This window comes from Primulina eburnea, chromosome 8 (assembly GCF_022965805.1).
Source record: "Primulina eburnea isolate SZY01 chromosome 8, ASM2296580v1, whole genome shotgun sequence".
In the NCBI taxonomy this organism is placed as follows: Eukaryota; Viridiplantae; Streptophyta; class Magnoliopsida; order Lamiales; family Gesneriaceae; genus Primulina; species Primulina eburnea.
The window spans coordinates 5,448,337-5,468,463 of NC_133108.1; the positions used below are offsets into that span (position 1 = coordinate 5,448,337).

Below are 20,127 nucleotides of genomic sequence, written 5' to 3' on the forward strand. Positions count from 1 at the left end.
GGTTGGTGCTTAAAGATTCTTCATTGGGAGTGCGAGGTTATGGCAATGGAAACCTCTTCTAGCAAAATCTTGCATACTACCAAAACATCGATTCACATTATGGATGTCTGCCCACGGTAAGTTTCTAACTTGAGATAGACTTGATTTTGTTGACGAAAAGAAATATGTGTTGTGTAACGTTGTTGTCGAAAACGTGGCCATTTGTTCTTCTTGTGCTCGATTTTTGAGCTGATTTGGAATTGAATTAGACAATGGTTTGGCATGAAAAAATTATGGGTTCAAAAGCGGTTGTACTCAATCATTTAGAAGTGTGTATCATGGCGGCTCCACTCTGTCAAAGATGAGATGCTCGATCCTTGCAGTGACAGTTTACCATGTTTGAAATGCAAGAAACACAATAATGTTTGAAAAGAAGAAGCCGAATATTGATGCATAATTTAAGAAGATCAAGATACTTATAATGCTTTGTTTTCCGGGTTCTATTTTTGAATTTTTATTTTCGGTTTAACTATTTCCTTTAGTTAGAACCGGTTAACTGAATTGTGTTATCTTGATGTTCAGTGTAGTTGTATAATTAATTTTTTTAACATTATTAATGAAATTCATTTCATTAAAAACAATAATAATAATAAAAATGCATTCTAAGGGAGAAAATATAACAATTGTGTGCGTGTGTGTTTTATAATAAATCTCAATGGCTACAGTTTTTGTTGACTGTTGAGGAAAAATAACAATAACATAAATAACTTCAATTTTGTTTTTGGAGATTAATCTATTCATATATCTTATTTATAAGTAATAGTAATTATATTATTATTATACTTGTTAATATTTCAATAAAATTATGATAGGAAATAATTCGGTGAGTTTTTAGTATTTGGGTCACTAGTTTAAAGAAACAACCACCTTTTTTGTATTATTCATATGTCTGAAAATAATCTAACTATGACTATGTAATATTCAAATTATGGTGACATTTTATGTAATTTTTATATGGAAAATAATTTTATTATTAATTAACTTGTTGAATTTTGAGTTTGATCTATCAAGTTTTCAAAATTGGAATTTTAGTATTAATTTTTAATTTTCAGTTATTTTAATCAAATCATAAGCATGACATAAAATCAGTGATCAATATCTGATTTGACCGCTGAAATAAGACTGAAACACTGAAACAAAACTTTCAAATTTTAGCCCACCAAACTCAAAATAGAAAAGTTAGGACCAAAATGTTATTTGCCGTATTCCTAATATGAGATACGCAAAGAAAATTAGGATTTAATACTATTTCATGTTACGGAAACAATTAAAATTGATTAAACAAACATAGATCTCCTCATCTCCATGTATCTAGTATGAATAATTATTAATCCATACGTGAAGTTTATGGGTATAATAATTGTCTTTGCTGGATAACGTAATCGAAACGTGGTATTTGAGTTACTGTATAATTTAAAAGATTTGAATTGCACAATTACGACATATTATATATTATGGTAAAACGACCGACATTCGGTCTTACATAATTCTATCCCTTGGCCTTTAAAAAGAATTAGAAAAGGATCTGCCCTCCATAATATAATATTTGACAAGTAAAATAATTACTTAGATTTTTTTTAAATCATATAGAGTGATATTTTACTCTTGAGTTGATCAAGTAAAAGAAATGGCAAGTCCTTAACTGACTGCTGAAACAGCAAAAAAAAACTCAATAAATCGATACAAAGATATAATAACTTGATAAATGAATCAAACTTGGAGTGAACACTGACACGATCTTCCATAATTGAGACAATACAAAGATAATGAATTCAAAGAAATAAAATAGATAAGAAAGAAGAAGAAAGCATCAATAGTTCTTCTTCAGGCAGGCAACTCAGAACTTGGACTGAATCCAATCGACTGTTTTAGTGTCAACCTGGAATGATTTTGCGAGAAGATCATTCGCAATAGCAGGCTTCGATCCGAAAACTGCATTACCAATGGTGATGACCCCTGGATTTTGGCTACTGAGACCTACAATGGCAACAGCATTACCATATCCAACGTTTCTTTGGAAGTGGACGAGGCCTTTCGGGAACACAAACACGTCTCCTTTCTGCAGTACTTTTCGGGTGAGATTATTTTCCGGGTTTGAGGTCACGAATCCCACCTCAAGACTACCTTCGATAACTGTCAGAATCTCAGTTGCCCGAGGGTGAGTGTGCGGAGGGTTTATCCCCCAGGGTGCAAAATCAATCCTTGCCAAGGAAATTCCAAGTGTGTTCAGGCCTGGAATTTGAGCCACGGTGACTGGTGTCACTTTTGAACCCACGGGATTCGATGTGTTGCCTGGTAAATGAAGGCCGGCGAAGAAGAAATCGCTTGCTTGGACAATATTCGAGTCCTTGCATGCAAAACCATTCACCAGCACTGCAATCACAATTTTTACGGAAACGATTAGCACAAGACACATAAAATCATGCAGAAAAATGAACAACCTAACGTTTATTGGTTCAAGGTTGTCATACCAGGGCCGCTCGGATCAGCGACACAGAAATCTTGAAGTGGGCTGGGATCAGACGCGAAAGCAATCGAACATGTAGCGACTACGAGCACCAACAAAACGAAACGGGACGCCATTTATCTTTTTGATGCAGAAGATTATAAGTTTTTTTTAGGTGCAGAGGCTATATTATTCAGGGCTGCTTTTATAGATGAAGCAAGTTAGTGCATAACTTCAGGTTTTGCCGTCCTGTATCACAATTGAACAAAAAGGCCCTTGTCCCGTAGTTCTCTATCACCCGCGTTGAAATGGTAAAAGCTGCTTCTTTGCATATTAGTTATCGATTAAATAAAAAACGTTTGATCACTTTTCCCCATCAAATTATTTCCTAACCCAATTTTAAAATCTTCCAGCCCGAATTCACCAATTTAAATAAAGTTACTACTTTGTTTCATGTTATATATTCATTAAAATATGATCATACTTCTAAAAATTTTGAGCATATATGACTCAAAATATTTGATTCATAGATTGATTTTTAAAAGTACTAAATAAGCAGTATAATTTTTTTGAGATTGTCACGAGAGATTTGTTACATTTGAGACTCGAATCCAAAATTAAGTTTCATGTATATATATTTTACGTACACTATATGTGATCAATGGAATAGCCGAATAGGCATCTGTCAAAGTTACAGCAAACCGGCACAAATATAAATTGTTGATCCTTTCAAAGCAGTCTGTGTTTATTCACAAAACAATATATGAAGCAATCATTAATTTATTGATCTTTCTACAATGTACGTACTAAGTCTGGTAGACGGCAATTTGTTGGTTACTTTTTGTTTTTGCATGGTGGCAGTTATGGTGAATGGGTTTGCATGCAAGGATCCCAAGGCCGTGCAGGTAACTGATTTCTTCTTGGCCGGCTTGCACATGCCAGGAAATACTTCTAACCCTGTCGGATCACAAGTTAAACCCGTAAATGTCTCCCAAATTCCAGGACTCAACACTCTAGGAATCTCCCTGGCACGTATTGATTTTGCTCCATGGGGAGTCAACCCCCAACACATGCACCCTAGAGCCACTGAAATTCTGACGGTGATTGAAGGCAGTCTTGAGGTGGGATTCATTACATCTAACCTGGAAAATCGTCTGATTACCAAAGTACTTCAAAAGGGTGATGTGTTTGTTTTCCCGGTGAATCTAGTCCACTTTCAAAGGAATACTGGATCTTGTAATGCAGTTGCCATCGTAGCTTTAAGCAGCCAAAATCCCGGAGTCATCACCATCGCAAATGCAGTCTTTGGCTCGAACCCAGATATTGCCAATGATCTTCTGGCCAAGTCATTCCAAACCGACACTAAGACAATTGATTGGCTACAATCCAAGTTTTAGGAGCAATGAATTACCATGGCACGGGCTCTTCTCATTTCAAACTTGTTTTTCTCTCCAGCTGTAATATTTCTTCTACATTTCTAGTTGATTTCATTTCTTCCAAATGGTTTTTTGTTCCTATTTCTTGATTAAAAATTAAATATTCTGGAATCTTGTTGGCACAGTGGCTTTTATAATCTATATCTATATACCTATAAAAGTGTGGATGATGGGCAAAGTTTTTTGATTGTAATTTTACTACATTGTCCAAAAACTATGCATTGTTTGTATTAATTGCATGGGCATTGGTGGAAAAAATATATAAAATTTAGGGACAAATTTGGGATAATGGATTTGTAATGTATTGATTATGTATTTAATTGATGTATTTATTTTTTTGAACTCATTAAACACATGAGGATAATAGTGTTTTTATTTTTTTAATAGAAAATTGTAAAATAAGAAATTTTGAAAATAATATTACATAAAAATTGAATCGATATTCGATAATAAAAAATATATTAGAAAAATAATATTTTCTTCGTACATAATTCTTACAAAAAATATTAAAAAGAATATATATTTAACTATTATACTTATAAAAGTACAAAAAGAATAACAAAATTTTCCTTGTAAATTTTCTACTATTCTCATAAATTGTGTATTGTTAGATTAATTGCATGAAAATTACACAATCATTAAATACATAAGGATTAAAATAGTGTTTTTATTTTTTAATAAAAAATTGCAACATAAGAATCTTTGAAAATAATGTTACATAAAAATTGAATAAATATTTTATAATAAAAATACATTAGAGAAATAATATTTTCTTGATACATAATTCTTAGAAAAAATATTAAAACAATAGCTTTTTTTAATTTTAAAAAATCATTAAAAATATTAAAAGAATATATATTTAACTATTATACTTATAAAAGTGTAAAAATAATAACAAAGTTTTTCATTGTAAATTTTCTACCATCCCCTTAAATTGTGTGTTGTTAAATTAATTGCATGGAAATTTTCTACATAATTTATGGGAAATCTATGCATTAAAAATGAATATATGTTTGATAATAAAAATATATATTTTTTAGCTATAAACCTACGTACGTGTAGATAATCTATATACCTATAAAAGTGTGGATGATGGGCAAAGTTTTTTGATTGTGATTTTACTACATTGTCCAAAAACTATGCATTGTTTGTATTAATTGCATGGGCATTGGTGGAAAAAATATATAAAATTTAGGGACAAATTTGGGATAATGGATTTGTAATGTATTGATTATGTATTTAATTGATGTATTTATTTTTTTGAACTCATTAAACACATGAGGATAATAGTGTTTTTATTTTTTTAATAGAAAATTGTAAAATAAGAAATTTTGAAAATAATATTACATAAAAATTGAATCGATATTCGATAATAAAAATATATTAAAAAAATAATATTTTCTTCATACATAATTCTTACAAAAAATATTAAAAAGAATATATATTTAACTATTATACTTATAAAAGTACAAAAAGAATAACAAAATTTTCCTTGTAAATTTTCTACTATTCTCATAAATTGTGTATTGTTAGATTAATTGCATGAAAATTACACAATCATTAAATACATAAGGATTAAAATAGTGTTTTTATTTTTTAATAAAAAATTGCAACATAAGAATCTTTGAAAATAATGTTACATAAAAATTGAATAAATATTTTATAATAAAAATACATTAGAGAAATAATATTTTCTTGATACATAATTCTTAGAAAAAATATTAAAACAATAGCTTTTTTAATTTTAAAAAATCATTAAAAATATTAAAAGAATATATATTTAACTATTATACTTATAAAAGTGTAAAAATAATAACAAAGTTTTTCATTGTAAATTTTCTACCATCCCCTTAAATTGTGTGTTGTTAAATTAATTGTATGGAAATTTTCTACATAATTTATGGGAAATCTATGCATTAAAAATGAATATATGTTTGATAATAAAAATATATATTTTTTATCTATAAACCTACGTACGTGTAGATAATTGACAATTTTTTCAATTGTCACAAGATAAAAATGACATCCTCATCAATACAAATCCAAAAATTCAATAAAGATATATTTGTAAATTTCTAATTGTTGTAAATGTAAAAAGAAAATATCAATTTTTTTTATTTATTCCACCTAATATATAATTAATTAGTAGCCTAATTATTCCACATCATATATAATTAATAGTCTAACAATTGCTAATGAATTATCACTACAATATACATTGATTGTAATAATTTATATCACTTCAAGAATAAAATGTAATTCCTAAATTAACTTTCTCAAATAATCCATCTTTATACTAAGTTTAAATATTTTATCCTTTTAATTTTCTTTCTACATGTTATTTTATTATTTTAATGCAATTTTGTAATTATATTTTAGTGTAGTTTCTAATTAAGTAATAACTTATAGTATCACATGAAGATATAAGAAAAAAATAATTATATATGCAATAGTACAATAACATGATAAGTATATAATAATATAATAATATGAAATTTAATACTAATATATTTTATTATTTTTTAACTAAGAATTGAAAGTAAAAAATTTAATAAATTATTTATTAGAATTTATATCAATAATTATGAATTTTAATATACTAATAATATCATAAAATACGAATCTGATAGAAAAATTAAAATAGTTAGCTATAATAAGAAGTTTAAATATTTTAGTCGCACTTATAAATATATATATATATATATATATATATATATATATATATATATATATATATATATATATATAAATAAATATATATATATATATATATATATATATATAAGACAAAGTCTTTTAGCGGAATCCTTTTTACAGAGGAAGGAGTGACGTGTGAGTGTTTTACATTCATAAAATTCCCGTGTCTTTACTTTTCACAAGTTTTTACATTTCAAACTAGGCAAAAACTTGTATGAAACGGTCTCACGGGTCGTATTTGTGAGACGGATCCCTTATTTGGATCATCCATGAAAAAATATTACTTTTTATGCTAAGAATATTACTTTTTATTTGAATATGGATAGGGTTGACCCGTCTCACGGATTAAGATCCGTGAGACGGTCTCACATGAGACTAACTCTTCAAACTATATCTTGTTGTTTAGATTGTCAACTGGTTGAAAATATCATTAGAAATATTGAACCGTCTTTCACACTTTTCACGTGGTTAATATTTATAACTGTTTGAGAAAATCTTTCAACCGTGTAAAAATGATTGAAAACAAATTTCAAAAGCAAATTTTGAGTATTATAGGTTATATTTTATTATCAATTATTATTATTTCATTAGTTTTGATAATATTTTGACGAGTTAGTCATAAATATTTTAAATTGACAATTATTTGTCTTTAGTGTGCTTCACTTATATAAATTATGATTTATGCATTTATATATATATTTTCAAAATTTGTTTCAGTTCAATTCATTCTATATATTATGCTAATTATAATTTATTATATAACATAAAATTAACGACTTGAATTTCAATTTGAGAAACAATTTTGAAAGTAAAGTATATAAGTTCTTAATTAATTTATTCGCCTAATATGACAAAAGACTAAATCAATATAAATAAAAAAATGAATCAAATTATTTTTAAAAAAAATCAAATTTTAATTTTTATTAAATAATTAATATTTACGTGCATCGCACGTTCTTCTTGCTAGTGACCGTTAAAAGGTGAGACATGACAAGTTTGGTTTTCACATTTAACATTAAACAATTATTGACACAGAAGAATACTTCCAAGATCAAATTTGGAAAAAAAAAATGAAAAATATCATTCAAATGATGACAATAGTTGCAATGTGAATGAATTCGGCACATAAAGATATTCACAGAAAAAATCAAGAACAAAAGGAACATGTAATTTTTCCCAGAGCTGATTATGTCACGTTCCTGGACTTACAGGAACATGTGTGATATCCTGGAAAACCTGCAGCCTATTCCTGCGGTTTATTGATGTTGTCGTAGAAGATAAATCATCTGATGAAACTAAACCTTTGCCTTCAAAGTTGAAAGATTTCAACGGCAATGGTGAAGCACTACGATTTTTTGTTGTGAATGGATTCTGATGCTGGTCGAAGTAACACAATGATGGCCTCAATAATTTCTCAGGTTGCGTAAAAGTTTCACGTCCATGTTCAATAGATCCTTCCATGGAGATGGGAGTCCGTGGTATCACGTTAGAATTCATGTTTTCATCATTAAGTCCTTTATTTACTGAACCCACAGACATCTTGCCTGGAGTTGGGTAAGATGACAAAGATTCTGGAAAATAGTTGCCTGAATATATCTTTGGAAAATCTATTTTCCAACTTTCCGAAGCTTGCTCTTCTTCTTCAACCATATCAGCCCAGCTTTTCTTGCGTTCACTTTTTAAATTCTCAGGAGAATTTTCGCAACCCTTCAGGATTACCTCAGGTGTCGAGTTTTCTACTTCTTTAAGACATTCGTCAAAAATTTCTTTAGCATCAGGTTTCAGCTGGAAATTCTTCAGTTTTTCTTCATCATATGTCAGTGCAAGCTCAGTTTCAGTTTCAGCAGATTTTTCGAAGAAAGATAATTTCCGACAGAAGGCTCCATTATTAGCCTTTGCATTTCTTTGATTTCCTTTATTGGAGGACAATGAACATCTTCTCGGCTGTGTGAATGGAACTTTTGGAATTTTTCCGTTGTAGAACGGGGAACCATACACCGGTCTCAACACACAATCTGCTTCTTGTCGGCTCACATTGTACCAACCGTGGTTCGTTTTCCGGTCAAAATCGGACCTTTTTTCGTCGGGAAATTTCGTAAATGCACCTAGGTTCATATTCTTGAAGGACAAACAGATGTCCGTTTGTTTCACAGGTTCAAGAACACCCTTTGCCTCCAACTCAACCAACATCTGGGAGGCACGTTCATAAGACTTCGCAAAGGATTCATCCATAGGCCCACTGTCAAATGAAGTTTCTGTGGCTTGCAGCAAAAATTTGGCTTCTGTTAACTTGTTCATGCTCATCAAACACATTGCTAAGTTGCACTGCTTGTTCTTATCTGGTTCAATAGATAGTGCTTTTCTGCATGACAACACATTGATGCAAGAGATTTTGGTATTTAAAACAGTCGGTAGTTAGCATAATAAACTCCAATCTGCAAAAAAGTACCTGTAAAGTTCTTCTGCGGACTTGTAATCTTTCAGCTGCATGTAAGCCCAAGCCAAATTCCCCAACAATCTTCAGATAAATTTTAAAAGCAGATAAGTTAATAATTTTTTAAAAAAGAAGGTCTCAAGAAGTAACGCGAATATGAACCTAGAATAGTCTTTTTCAACTGTGATCTGAAATTTCTTTCCTTGGGTTCTTGCAATCTTCGTCCTCTGCCCGCCAAAAGCTGTTCCATCTTCTATTTGCTTCAATTTTAGTTTAAGCATTTCAATCTCTTCCTCAATCCTGCCAGATTTCTGCATTAACCAATAAAATCTTCAAGAATCAGCATTACCAAATTGTAGTTATCTCAAAAACTTTATTACCTTATAGAGTTCGACCAGTATGTTGTCAAGAGATTCCTGAGATTCAAGGGGACATTGATGACGAAACGACTTAATGGCCTCAACCGCCTCATCTGACCTATCCAATTGTTTCATTACAACTGCCATGTCTTTCAGAGCACTATCAACTCGATCTCCAGAATTAATAGCAGCCCAAAACATGGAAACAGCCCTGCTTGGGTCCTTGTCCACCAGCTGTTTTTGAGCATGAAATCAGCAAACCAATTTTTTATAATAATTAAATACTACTGTCAAGTAAACTTTTTTGGCCTTTGAAGGATTCTCCCATCACAATTATCATCAAATCACAACTTCTTTTTGAGTAACTCTTTAGAACAGTTTTGGCAGCAACCTACTCTGCCAAGATAGAACAGGACGCGGGTATAGAATTTGAATCTAATCTTATTTTCCTTTGCAATTATATCCTTTGGATTTGAAACTCCATAGAAGCAAGATACATACTTCGAAAATTAAATCCATGTATTTTCGTCAATATCCACTGCCTGACGACTAATCAAGTGAAATATTTTCAGTTTTCATTATCCTAGAAGAAACAAGAAAAACAAACAAAATTCTTTAAATCCCAGAAAAAATACAAAAAATCAATTAAATTCCAACAATGTAAATAAAACATAATCACAAATGCATACAGCTTCAAAGGAAAAAAATCAATTAAAGAAACAGAAAAATGTGATGAATCAACGATCACCTGGACATGCTTGGCTCTACCGTATGGAGAGTCGCCGGAAGGAACTTTGTGAAAGACATGAAAAAGATCAGATGTCCCCTGGGGTGACCTTCTCGGCTTCTTCTCCGATCCTGGAAGCACTGGAGAACTCCGCCTGGTCTTCCATGTTGGTGGCGGCGTCAAGAATCCTCTAGGTTGAGAACTGTAGTAACTGGTGTACTGATCAACACTACTGTTAGTCGGCATGCCCTCTCAAAAGATAATCAGGTAATGGATCGAAGAAATCCCCTTCTCCTGATAAATTTTTAGTCCCTTTTCTTTAATTTCAAAGAAACCCCCCTCTAATGGCGTTGGAAATCAATCAAGAAACAAGTTTCTTAAAAAAAATCAAGAATACGAAGAGACGTGTAAACAAAGATGGAGCATGAGTGCACGATATCAGAGAGGGGGGATTCGATAATAGTGAATGAGAAAATCAATTACACGTTGAAATTGAGGAGTCTAAAGTGAGGAGGAGGGAGATGATCATCACGGTTGAGGGAAGTAGCCGTTATATAAGTATCCGTTGGGAAAGGGGTCCCTGGGAAAAGCGGCGGCTTTTAGTATTTTCTCTTTTGCCCGCATTAACGGGTCGGGTTAAAGTTTACCCAATGAATTATTTCTCTCCCCGAAACTCAAAGATACTGTTTGGTATACTGTATAAAAGTGGGATGAGAACAAATTTTTAATAATCCCATGTTTTTCTCAATTTTGTGATAACCAACTATCATCTCATGGCCCGTGATACTATTACATATGACTACATATGGGTTAGATGAAAAATCACTCCAAGCCCAAGGGATGTGAGGTGGATTAACGTTATATCTCTGCAATTTGACAAATATACCCTTCTCCTCAACAAAAGAAAACACTACTCCACATGAGAGGCATTTGTGCAATTGACAAGGGTATTTAAGAGATTATGTAATAATAAACACAATAATCCTACAAAATTAAAAACATACCAAACAACATATTATTCATCATTATATATTACGCATTCATATCTCATCATGTTTTTATCACACTTCTATTCATCCTTCATACATCTCATCCATCGTACCAAACGGTATCAAAGTGACTTTAAATGACTGGGATGGGAAAATTCGTAAAATAAATTTGGTAAATTATATATATATATATATATTTTTTTTTTTAAAGAAAATGACTTATTCAAATATATTTAAGTATATTTGATTTGTGTGTCATTTTTTTTAAAAAGTTGATCATAGTTAAAAAAAATTACCCAAAAAGGATAATGAAGAATAGATTTGAAATGATATATAAAACTAGTGCGATTTTACTATTATATCTATATAATTTAATAAATGAGTGGATTTCATCTAATGTAAATTTATTCAAAGCTTCAAATATTTATATATTATAAAGTATTTTAAGAGATTATTAAGAACATACTTATGTTTGTTAAAATATCTAAAAAAAAATGAGATAATACATTTTGAAAATATTGATATTGTTAAATTAAGTGTGCATGATTGAGAATAATATTGAGATGAATGACGTCTTAGAAACTTCTCGTACGTCAAGATGTTGATGTTGCGCCGTTTGATCTGATTGTGTTAGGATTCGTTCCTTATGTTGTTGATCGTTCCTAGACTTGCTCAACGTTCATGCATGCACACTAGGATTTACACACAACTCACGCTACTCAAGAAAGTGCAAGAGTGTTTACGTGGTTCGGCGGAATTCGCCTACGTCCACGGGAGTGCAACCAAAATTGTATTGATCAAAGATGGATTGATCAAAGATGGATTACAAGTACAGAGCCTGAGTTAAAGCCAAAAAGGAATACAAAGAGAAGAAGCTATGAAACTCTCTCCGAAAAGCTGTTGTGCCTTCCTCTCTTCCTTTGCGTCCCTCTGTAACTTCTTGTTGAATGTATCTGTGAAGCCTTCCTTTGTGTTTTCTCTTTCTTCTTTTATATATCCACATTGGCCTACATCCGGTTGTTTCCCAAGTTTGTTTCCCCTTGGTAGTTAGATTCCAACCAACCCATCAATTACCCGGTAGTTGAGCTGGGCCCTTTTCCATGTGCTAACTTGAGAGACGCACACCTTCACAAATCTCCACCTTGTCTCCAAGTTTGGCTACTCTCCTTTTCCACCACTTATTTTTCCAGTGGTACTGCATTGATCAAGGTCGTGCAGTGTCTGAACTTGACCAAAGGAAGTGATTTTGTTAGCATGTCTGCTGGGTTATCTTCCGTTGCTATCTTTTCAAGTTTTATCTCTCCGTTAGAGATGATATCCCTTACATAATGCAACTTGACATCAATATGCTTTGAGCGTTCATGGAATACCTGGTGCTTTGATAAGTGTATAGCACTTTGATTATCACAGTTTACCACAACCTGTTCTTAATGAACTCCCAACTCTGTTATCAAGCCTTTTAACCAGATTGCTTCCTTAACTGCCTCCGTGACAGCTATGAACTCTGCCTCAGTTGTTGATAGGGCTACCACCGATTGAAGTGACGCTTTCCAGCTGATGGCAGTACCATACAGTGTAAAAATGTATCCTGTTATGGACTTTCTGGTGTCTAGATTTCCAGCGAAATCTGAGTCCACATATCCTTCTAGTGGCTGTGATGAGTTTTCTTTTTGTCCTTGGAACATCAATCCAGGTTTAGATGTTCCTTTCAAGTACCTCAATGTCCACTTTAGTGCCTCCCAATGATTTTCTCCAGGATCAGCCATAAACCTGGAAATTTGGCTTATTGTATGTGCCAAATCTGGTCGACTGCACACCATTCCATACATGATGCTTCCCACCCCGTTTGCATACGGGATATGCATCATTCTTTCCTTCTCCTCTGTTCCTGATGGTGACTGTGCAATAGAGAGTTTGAAGTGTTGCCCTAGAGGTGTGCTTACTGCCTTAGCTTCAAGCATATTGGTTCGTTTTAACACTTTCTTTATGTATGATTCTTGGCATAAGAACAGATTTTTCTCCTCCCTATTCCTTGTGATCTCCATTCCAAGGATTCTTTTGGCCTTCCCCAAGTCCTTCATTTCGAATTTTGAGCTAAGCTGTTGTTTCAATGCTTGTATCTCCGACTTGCTCACGCTTGCTATGAGCATATCATCAACATACAGCAGAAGGTAAGTCATCACACCACTCTCTTGCCTTTTAAAGTAAACACAGCTGTCATAGCTGCTCCTTTTAAAGTTTATTCTCAGCATGAATTCATCAAATCGTTTATACCATTGCCTTGGGCTTTGTTTTAGCCCATAGAGTGATTTTTCCAGTAGGCACACTTTCTGTTCAAACCCTTTTCCTTCTAATCCCTTCGGTTTATCCATATAGATGGTCTCTTCAAGCTCCCCATGTAGGAGCGCTGTCTTCACATCAAGTTGCTCAAGTTCCATATCCACTTGAGTTACAAGGGCTATTATAATCCTTATAGAAAAATGCTTGACTACTGGGGAAAAAATCTCATTGAAGTCTAGTCCTTCCATTTGGGTGTATCCCTTTGCAACTAGTCTAGCTTTGTACTTGAACTTTTCTTTTCCTTGCAAGACTTCTTTTATTTTGTATATCCATTTACACCCAAGCACTCTTCTCCCTTTCGGTCTATCCACCAGCTGCCATGTTTTATTTTTCATGAGTGAGTTTAGTTCCTCATCCATAGCAGCTTGCCAACTTCCCCTTTCTTTGCATGTGACAACTTCCTCATAGCTTGATGGTTCAAAAAACTCCACCTCTTCAGCAACAGTGAAGGCATACCATGTTAGGTCAGCATGTGCATACCTTTGTGGGGGTCTCACTTCTCTTCTTGCTCTATCTTTGGCAAGAGTATAAGTTTGAAGATTATGATTTGGTGGATCATGTTCTATAATCTCCTCTTGAGTTTCAGTATATCCATCGGTTTCCTCTTGAGGTGATTTCTTGTTGGTCTTCACCTCAATTTGTGTTTCGGGTAGGCTTGTTTTATCCAAGGCAGTAGACTCATCTTTCAGTTTATAACCCATCTTGGTTTCATCGAATGTGATGTCCCTTGTATTAAAACACCTTGGTCCAGTGGCTTCCAGATTCCATACCTTGTATCCTTTAACTCCCTCTGGATAACCTATAAAAATGCACCTCAAGGCTCTTGCATCAAGTTTACTTTGTTTAATATGGGCGTATGCCAAGCAACCGAATACTCGAAGGTGTGAGTATTCTCCTGGAGTTCCTGTCCATAATTCCATAGGTGTTTTAAAATTTATTGCACTTGAGGGGCATCTATTGATTAGGTAGCATGCTGTATGAATGGCTTCTCCCCAAAATGATTTTGGAAGTCCTGCACTTATTATCATGCATCTAACACGTTCTAGCAGTGTTCTATTCATTCTTTCTACTACCCCGTTTTGTTATGGATTTCCAGCAGCTGTTCTATGCCTTGTAATTCCCTTTACCCTACATACTTCCTTCTGAGAAGAATTCCAGCCCATTATCTGTGCGGAGATGCTTGAGTTTTAGGTCCATTTTGTTTTCAGTAACCTGCAACCATTCTTTAAATTTCATAGCAGCTTCATCCTTGGATTTTAATACATACACCCAAAGCCTCCTTGAGTAATCGTCTACTATGGACATGAAATACTTGCCTCCTCCATGTGTTGCTGTTTTTGATGGCCCCCATAGGTCTGAATGGACATATTCTAAAGGCTTGGTTGTTGTGTGTTTTCATTGGCCAAACTGCACTTTCTTAGCTTTGCCAAGTATGCAATTCTCACAAAATTCCAGCCCTTGAATTTTGTCTCCACACAACAAGTTATCCTTGGCCAATTGCATCAGCCCCTTTTCACTCACATGGCCTAGCCTTTGGTGCCAAATGCTTGCTTGGTTTTCTTCCTGTTGTGCCATAGCAGATCCTCCAACTACTGTATTTCCTTGGAGTATATACAGGGAGTTTTTCTTGATAGCTTTCATGACAGCTAGAGATCCCTTCATTACTCTCATGGTCCCATTCTCGGATTTGAACGTGAAACCATCACTGTCAAGTGTTCCTAGAGATATCAAGTTTCTCTTTAATTCGGGAACATACCTTACTTGAGTAAGAAGTCTATCTTGTCCATCGTACAACCTTAATCTGATGGAACCCGAGCCTTTTATTCTGCAAGGTTTATTGTTTCCCAGTAGCACTAGCCCTTCATCAGCCTCAATCAAATTCTCGAACCATGATTTAGTTGGACACATATGGAAAGTGCATCCCGAGTCAAGAATCCAGTCAGTGTTAGGATCTTGATCCGAGATCATGAGAGCTTCAGCAGACTCATAACCATCTGATGCTATGGCTGCTTCACCACTGGTGTTTGATCTGTTTTGAGGCTTCCTTGGCTTTTCAGGGCAATTTCTTTTAAAGTGTCCTTCTCGATGGCAATTGAAGCACTTGTATTTGACTGGATTCTTGGATCTTGATCTGTTCATTGGACCCCTTTGCGTTCTTTTTTCTATCCTCCCTCGAACATGAAGCATTTCACCTTGGGGTTGTGTAGAGATGTGATGTTTCTTCTGAAGTTCCTTAGCTTGGATTGCTGATAAGACTTCTTCCAGTGAAATTGATCTTTCTCTACCATATAACATTGCTTCCTTGAAATTTTCATACGTATGTGGTAGGGCATTCAACAGAAACAAAGCTTTGTCCTCTTCTTCAAGTTTGATGTCCAGATTATCCAAGTCATCCAAGATTTTGTTGAACTCATCAATCTGATCTAAGATGTTTTTCTCCTCTCTGATCTTGAAAGAGTACAACCGCTGCTTCATGTATAGACGATTGGCCAAGGATTTTGTCATATACAACTTTTCCAACTTGTTCCAGATTGCTTCTGCCGATTTCTCTTTCGAAACTTCTCGAAGAACTTTATCCCCGAGGCTGAGGATTATCATGCTGTGAGCCTTCTCCAAGATAGATGCCTTTTCAATATCCTTTAGTGTTGCTGACATATTCGCTTCTCCTCCCAACGCTTCGATCAATCCTTGTTGTACCAAGATTGCACGCATCTTGATCCTCCACAAGCCAAAGTCGTTTTTCCCGGAGAATTTCTCAATGTCGAATTTCAACGAACCCATTCTTCCCGACGTTTCCCACAGACGGCGCCACTTGTTAGGATTCGTTCCTTATGTTGTTGATCGTTCTTAGACTTGCTCAACGTTCATGCATGCACACTAGGATTTACACACAACTCACGCTACTCAAGAAAGTGCAAGAGTGTTTACGTGGTTCGGAGGAATTCGCCTACGTCCACGGGAGTGCAACCAAAATTGTATTGATCAAAGATGGATTGATCAAAGATGGATTACAAGTACAGAGCCTGAGTTAAAGCAAAAAAAGAATACAAAGAGAAGAAGCTATGAAACTCTCTCCGAAAAGCTGTTGTGCCTTCCTCTCTTCCTTTCTCCTTCTTGCGTCCCTCTGTAACTTCTTGTTGAATGTATCTGTGAAGCCTTCCTTTGTGTTTTCTCTTTCTTCTTTTATATATCCACATTGGCCTACATCCGGTTGTTTCCCAAGTTTGTTTCCCCTTGGTAGTTAGATTCCAACCAACCCATCAATTACCCGGTAGTTGAGCTGGGCCCTTTTCCATGTGCTAACTTGAGAGACACACACCTTCACAGATTGACTAAGTGGAATGTTAAAGCGTAACGTCATATCTTAACCGGCAATACTATCTATGTTGGAGACAGGGTCAGCCATAGAAAAAGCAAGACTAGTTTTTAAAAGATATGAAACAATATCAACAGATAGACATGCGCACCTCCCTTAACTCATGAACCAAACTGTTTGACCTTAACACACAAATAGGTATACCATGGACTATCACGAGTATAAAAAATAAAATTACATCTTGACCAACAATTTTAACTTTTTTATATAATTATACGCGCTTGCTTTTAACATATGTGTTTGATATCATAATATTTTTTATTATAATAATTACTAAAAGGTTTATTTCCCCAAAAAAAAAAACACACACGCACACACACAAAGAATATAATATTATAAATAAATATTTTTGGATACATTTTTAAATCTATATAATTGAATTTAAAGAGATATATTTGAGATGTTTATGTGAGTATTTTAATTTAATTTTTAAAACACAAAAATAAAATCTAAAAAAGTAAATTTAGATGATCAAATAAATTTTTTACAGCTTATTTTAACATTTTATCATCATCTTTTTAATTTTAAACGCCTTACAAGATATTTAATATATATAATTCGAATAGATGAACATATAATTCGAATTAAACTCATTAATATCATGTTCAAATTCAAATTTAAATTCGAACATAGTACACAAATTTCAGTCGACTCCACCAAAAATGCAAAAACACATATGAAATCAGGGCAAATATATAGAAAAAACCATTCTAAAAAAGAAAGAAATTATAAAAAATTCTTTAATGCATATATATATATATATATATATATATATATATATATATATATTATATTCTCATTTCCACTGCAGTAAAATGTCAAAAAACATATTCGAACCAAGCTCCATGGAAAAAAAACTAATCTTTTTTAGGGAGCAAATCTTCGATATTCCACTCCCATAGGACTACATATTGATGACCAAACTCCGTTTTTGCCTCACGATCATATCATCATATACCCTTCTAAAGATTGCGATTTGAGACGCAAAACCAGGTTCAGCGTCAGCAGACCCGCCGACGCCACTGAATTCAACACTGTAATTATGCCTATCAGCCATATCAGATGCCCAATGATTGAATTGTGATCTAGTCCATTCAAATTTATGGTCATGATTTCGGAATTTACAGCTCTGGCCTTGATGTTTTTCGTCTGTATTCTCTTCCTGGCTTTGTGGCGTAGATCCCTGAAGAATGACATTGTACTCGTAGTTTGGGTTAGAGACAATAAGAATCTGTCGGCAGGAACAAGAGTTTTCAAATGGGGCCAGTCAAAACATGTAATAAATGTGGGCAGGCAGGCGGAAATTTCAAATGGCGGAAATTTCCTGGAAAGATGGAAGACGCGTTTTGTACGCGTCTTCACACTGACAGGAGGCTCTATAAATAGAGCTCCCCCTTCATTCTGAAATCATCCCTTCTTCGAGTTTTCTCTCATCTTATAAGCATTTGAGTGCTTAGTTCTATAATATTTGTGAGGTGTTTGTTCTCCTGTATTAAGAGAGTGTGTGTTCTCTTTGGAAACACAGTGAGTGAGTTGTACGCCACAAAATATTATAGTGGAATTCTTTTCATCTTGCCCGTGGTTTTTACCCTAATAATTTTTAGGGGTTTTCCACGTAAATCTCGGTGTCCAATTTATTCTTTATTTTTGGGTTTTATTATCTAAATTCTGCACGTGGACCAACAAGTGGTATCAGAGCCTTGGTTTAAAATTTCTTAAAATTCTGAGTATGCTCTGTGGTTGCAGCCTAGACTGATCTTCCACATCAGAAAAGATTTTTTGAGATTTTTTATTTAAGACAGGATTATTTTGTCCAGTCTATAAAATTGTTGTAGACATAATGGCGGGAAGGTATGAGATAGCAAAGTTCAATGGATGCAATTTTATGCTGTGGAAAATAAAGATACAAGCAATTTTAAGAAAGGAGAATTGCTTGGCGGCTATTGGAGATAGACCGGTGGAGATTACGGATGATGGAAAGTGGAATGAGATGAATGATAATGTTGTTGCCAATTTACACTTGGCTATAGCAGATGAAGTTTTGTCAAGTATCTCTGAGATGAAAACAGCCAAAGTTATCTGGGATACTTAGACAAAGATGTACGAGGTCAAGTCGCTACACAACATGATTTTCCTAAAGAGAAGGCTTTATACTCTTCGGATGGCGGAATCTTCATCGATGACCGACCACATCAATACACTAAATACTCTATTTGCCCAACTCACTTCCATGGGGCATAAAATAGGGGAAAATGAACGTGCGGAGCTTCTACTTCAAAGTCTACCAGATTCATACGATCAACTTATCATCAACATTACCAACAATATTCTTATGGGCTTTCTAAGATTCGACGATGTCTTAACTGCGGTTCTCGGAGAAGAAAGCCGGCGCAAGAATAAGGAAGATAGGTTGGTATCCTCGAAGCAGGCAGAGGCGTTACCGATGATAAGAGGAAGATTCATGGACCGTGACTCCAGTGGGAGCCAAAGGCGAGGTAGATCAAAGTCGAGAAGTAAGAAGAAAAATATTTACTGCTTTAAATGTGGCGGTAAAGGGCACTTCAAGAGAGAGTGTACGAGTATCGATAAAAGTTCTCAAGGAAATGTGGCCAGTACTTCAGGCAGTGGTGAAATATTATTCAGCGAAGCAGCAACTGTTGCAGAAGGCAGACACAAATTTTGTGACACATGGATTATGGATTCAGGAGCGACGTGGCACATGACGTCTCGGAGAGAATGGTTAGATCATTATGAACCAGTCTCAGGAGGATCTGTATTCATGGGAAATGATCATGCCTTGGAAATCGCTGGGGTCGGTACTATCAAAATTAAAATGTTTGATGGCACCATTCGCACCATACAGGAGGTACGACATGTGAAAGGACTGACGAAAAATCTTTTGTCCTTGGGGCAATTGGATGACATCGGGTGCAAAACTCGGATCGAGAACGGGATCATGAAAATTGTGAAAGGAGCGCTTGTGGTTATGAAGGCGGAAAAGGTTGCTGCAAATCTGTATGTACTTTTGGGAGAAACACACAAAGAGGCAGAACTAGCTGTTGCATCAATTGGTTCAGGAGAAGAATTAACAGTGTTATGGCATAGAAAGCTCGGGCATATGTCAGAACGGGGGTTGAAAATTCTCTCAGAACGGAAGCTGCTGCCGGGACTTACAAAAGTGTCACTACCCTTTTGTGAGCACTGTGTTACCAGTAAACAACACAGATTAAAGTTTGGCACTTCTACTGCCAGGAGCAAAAGCATATTAGAGCTGATTCATTCGG

The 20,127-nt window shown here is 34.3% G+C and overlaps 3 protein-coding genes across 5 annotated transcripts; 1 reads left to right on the plus strand and 2 right to left on the minus strand.

Annotated features, from left to right (window-relative positions):
• Positions 1-1,870: 1,870 nt before the first annotated feature.
• Positions 1,871-2,652, minus strand: LOC140837726 (putative germin-like protein 2-1). Its single transcript, XM_073203840.1, has 2 exons — positions 2,511-2,652; positions 1,871-2,412 (listed from the first exon to the last, which is right to left on the minus strand). The coding sequence occupies exons 1-2, from the start codon at positions 2,620-2,622 to the stop codon at positions 1,877-1,879; spliced, it is 648 nt and encodes a 215-aa protein (XP_073059941.1). The 5' UTR covers positions 2,623-2,652; the 3' UTR covers positions 1,871-1,876.
• A 630-nt stretch (positions 2,653-3,282) lies between these two features.
• On the plus strand, positions 3,283-3,882 carry LOC140838921 (putative germin-like protein 2-1). Its single transcript, XM_073205549.1, has one exon. The coding sequence runs from the start codon at positions 3,283-3,285 to the stop codon at positions 3,880-3,882; it is 600 nt and encodes a 199-aa protein (XP_073061650.1).
• A 3,834-nt stretch (positions 3,883-7,716) lies between these two features.
• Positions 7,717-10,742, minus strand: LOC140838666 (protein POLLENLESS 3-like). 3 transcript variants are annotated; one of them, XM_073205136.1, is made up of 5 exons: positions 10,160-10,742; positions 9,433-9,645; positions 9,215-9,363; positions 9,068-9,136; positions 7,717-8,980 (listed from the first exon to the last, which is right to left on the minus strand). In XM_073205136.1, exons 1-5 carry the CDS (start codon positions 10,382-10,384, stop codon positions 7,810-7,812), a joined length of 1,827 nt encoding a protein of 608 aa, XP_073061237.1. In that variant the 5' UTR covers positions 10,385-10,742; the 3' UTR covers positions 7,717-7,809. The 3 variants fall into 3 exon arrangements, with proteins under 3 accessions (XP_073061237.1, XP_073061238.1, XP_073061239.1); XM_073205137.1 differs by having other exon boundaries at positions 9,215-9,352; positions 10,160-10,292; XM_073205138.1 differs by lacking the exon at positions 10,160-10,742 and having other exon boundaries at positions 9,215-9,352; positions 9,433-10,039.
• Positions 10,743-20,127: the final 9,385 nt, after the last annotated feature.

What these genes read in the sequence shown, in the direction of transcription:
- LOC140838921 (XM_073205549.1), top strand. Translation starts at nt 3,283, where the DNA reads ATGTACGTACTAAGTCTGGTAGACGGCAATTTGTTGGTTACTTTTTGT.
- LOC140838666 (XM_073205136.1), bottom strand. Translation starts at nt 10,384, where the DNA reads ATGCCGACTAACAGTAGTGTTGATCAGTACACCAGTTACTACAGTTCT. An exon ending in GTTGAAAAAGACTATTCTAG is followed by an intron (nt 9,137 to 9,214) that starts GTTCATATTCGC and finishes ATTTATCTGAAG; the next exon opens with ATTGTTGGGGAATTTGGCTT. An exon ending in TCCGCAGAAGAACTTTACAG is followed by an intron (nt 8,981 to 9,067) that starts GTACTTTTTTGC and finishes GTTGTCATGCAG; the next exon opens with AAAAGCACTATCTATTGAAC.
- LOC140837726 (XM_073203840.1), bottom strand. Translation starts at nt 2,622, where the DNA reads ATGGCGTCCCGTTTCGTTTTGTTGGTGCTCGTAGTCGCTACATGTTCG. An exon ending in CGCTGATCCGAGCGGCCCTG is followed by an intron (nt 2,413 to 2,510) that starts GTATGACAACCT and finishes TTGTGATTGCAG; the next exon opens with TGCTGGTGAATGGTTTTGCA.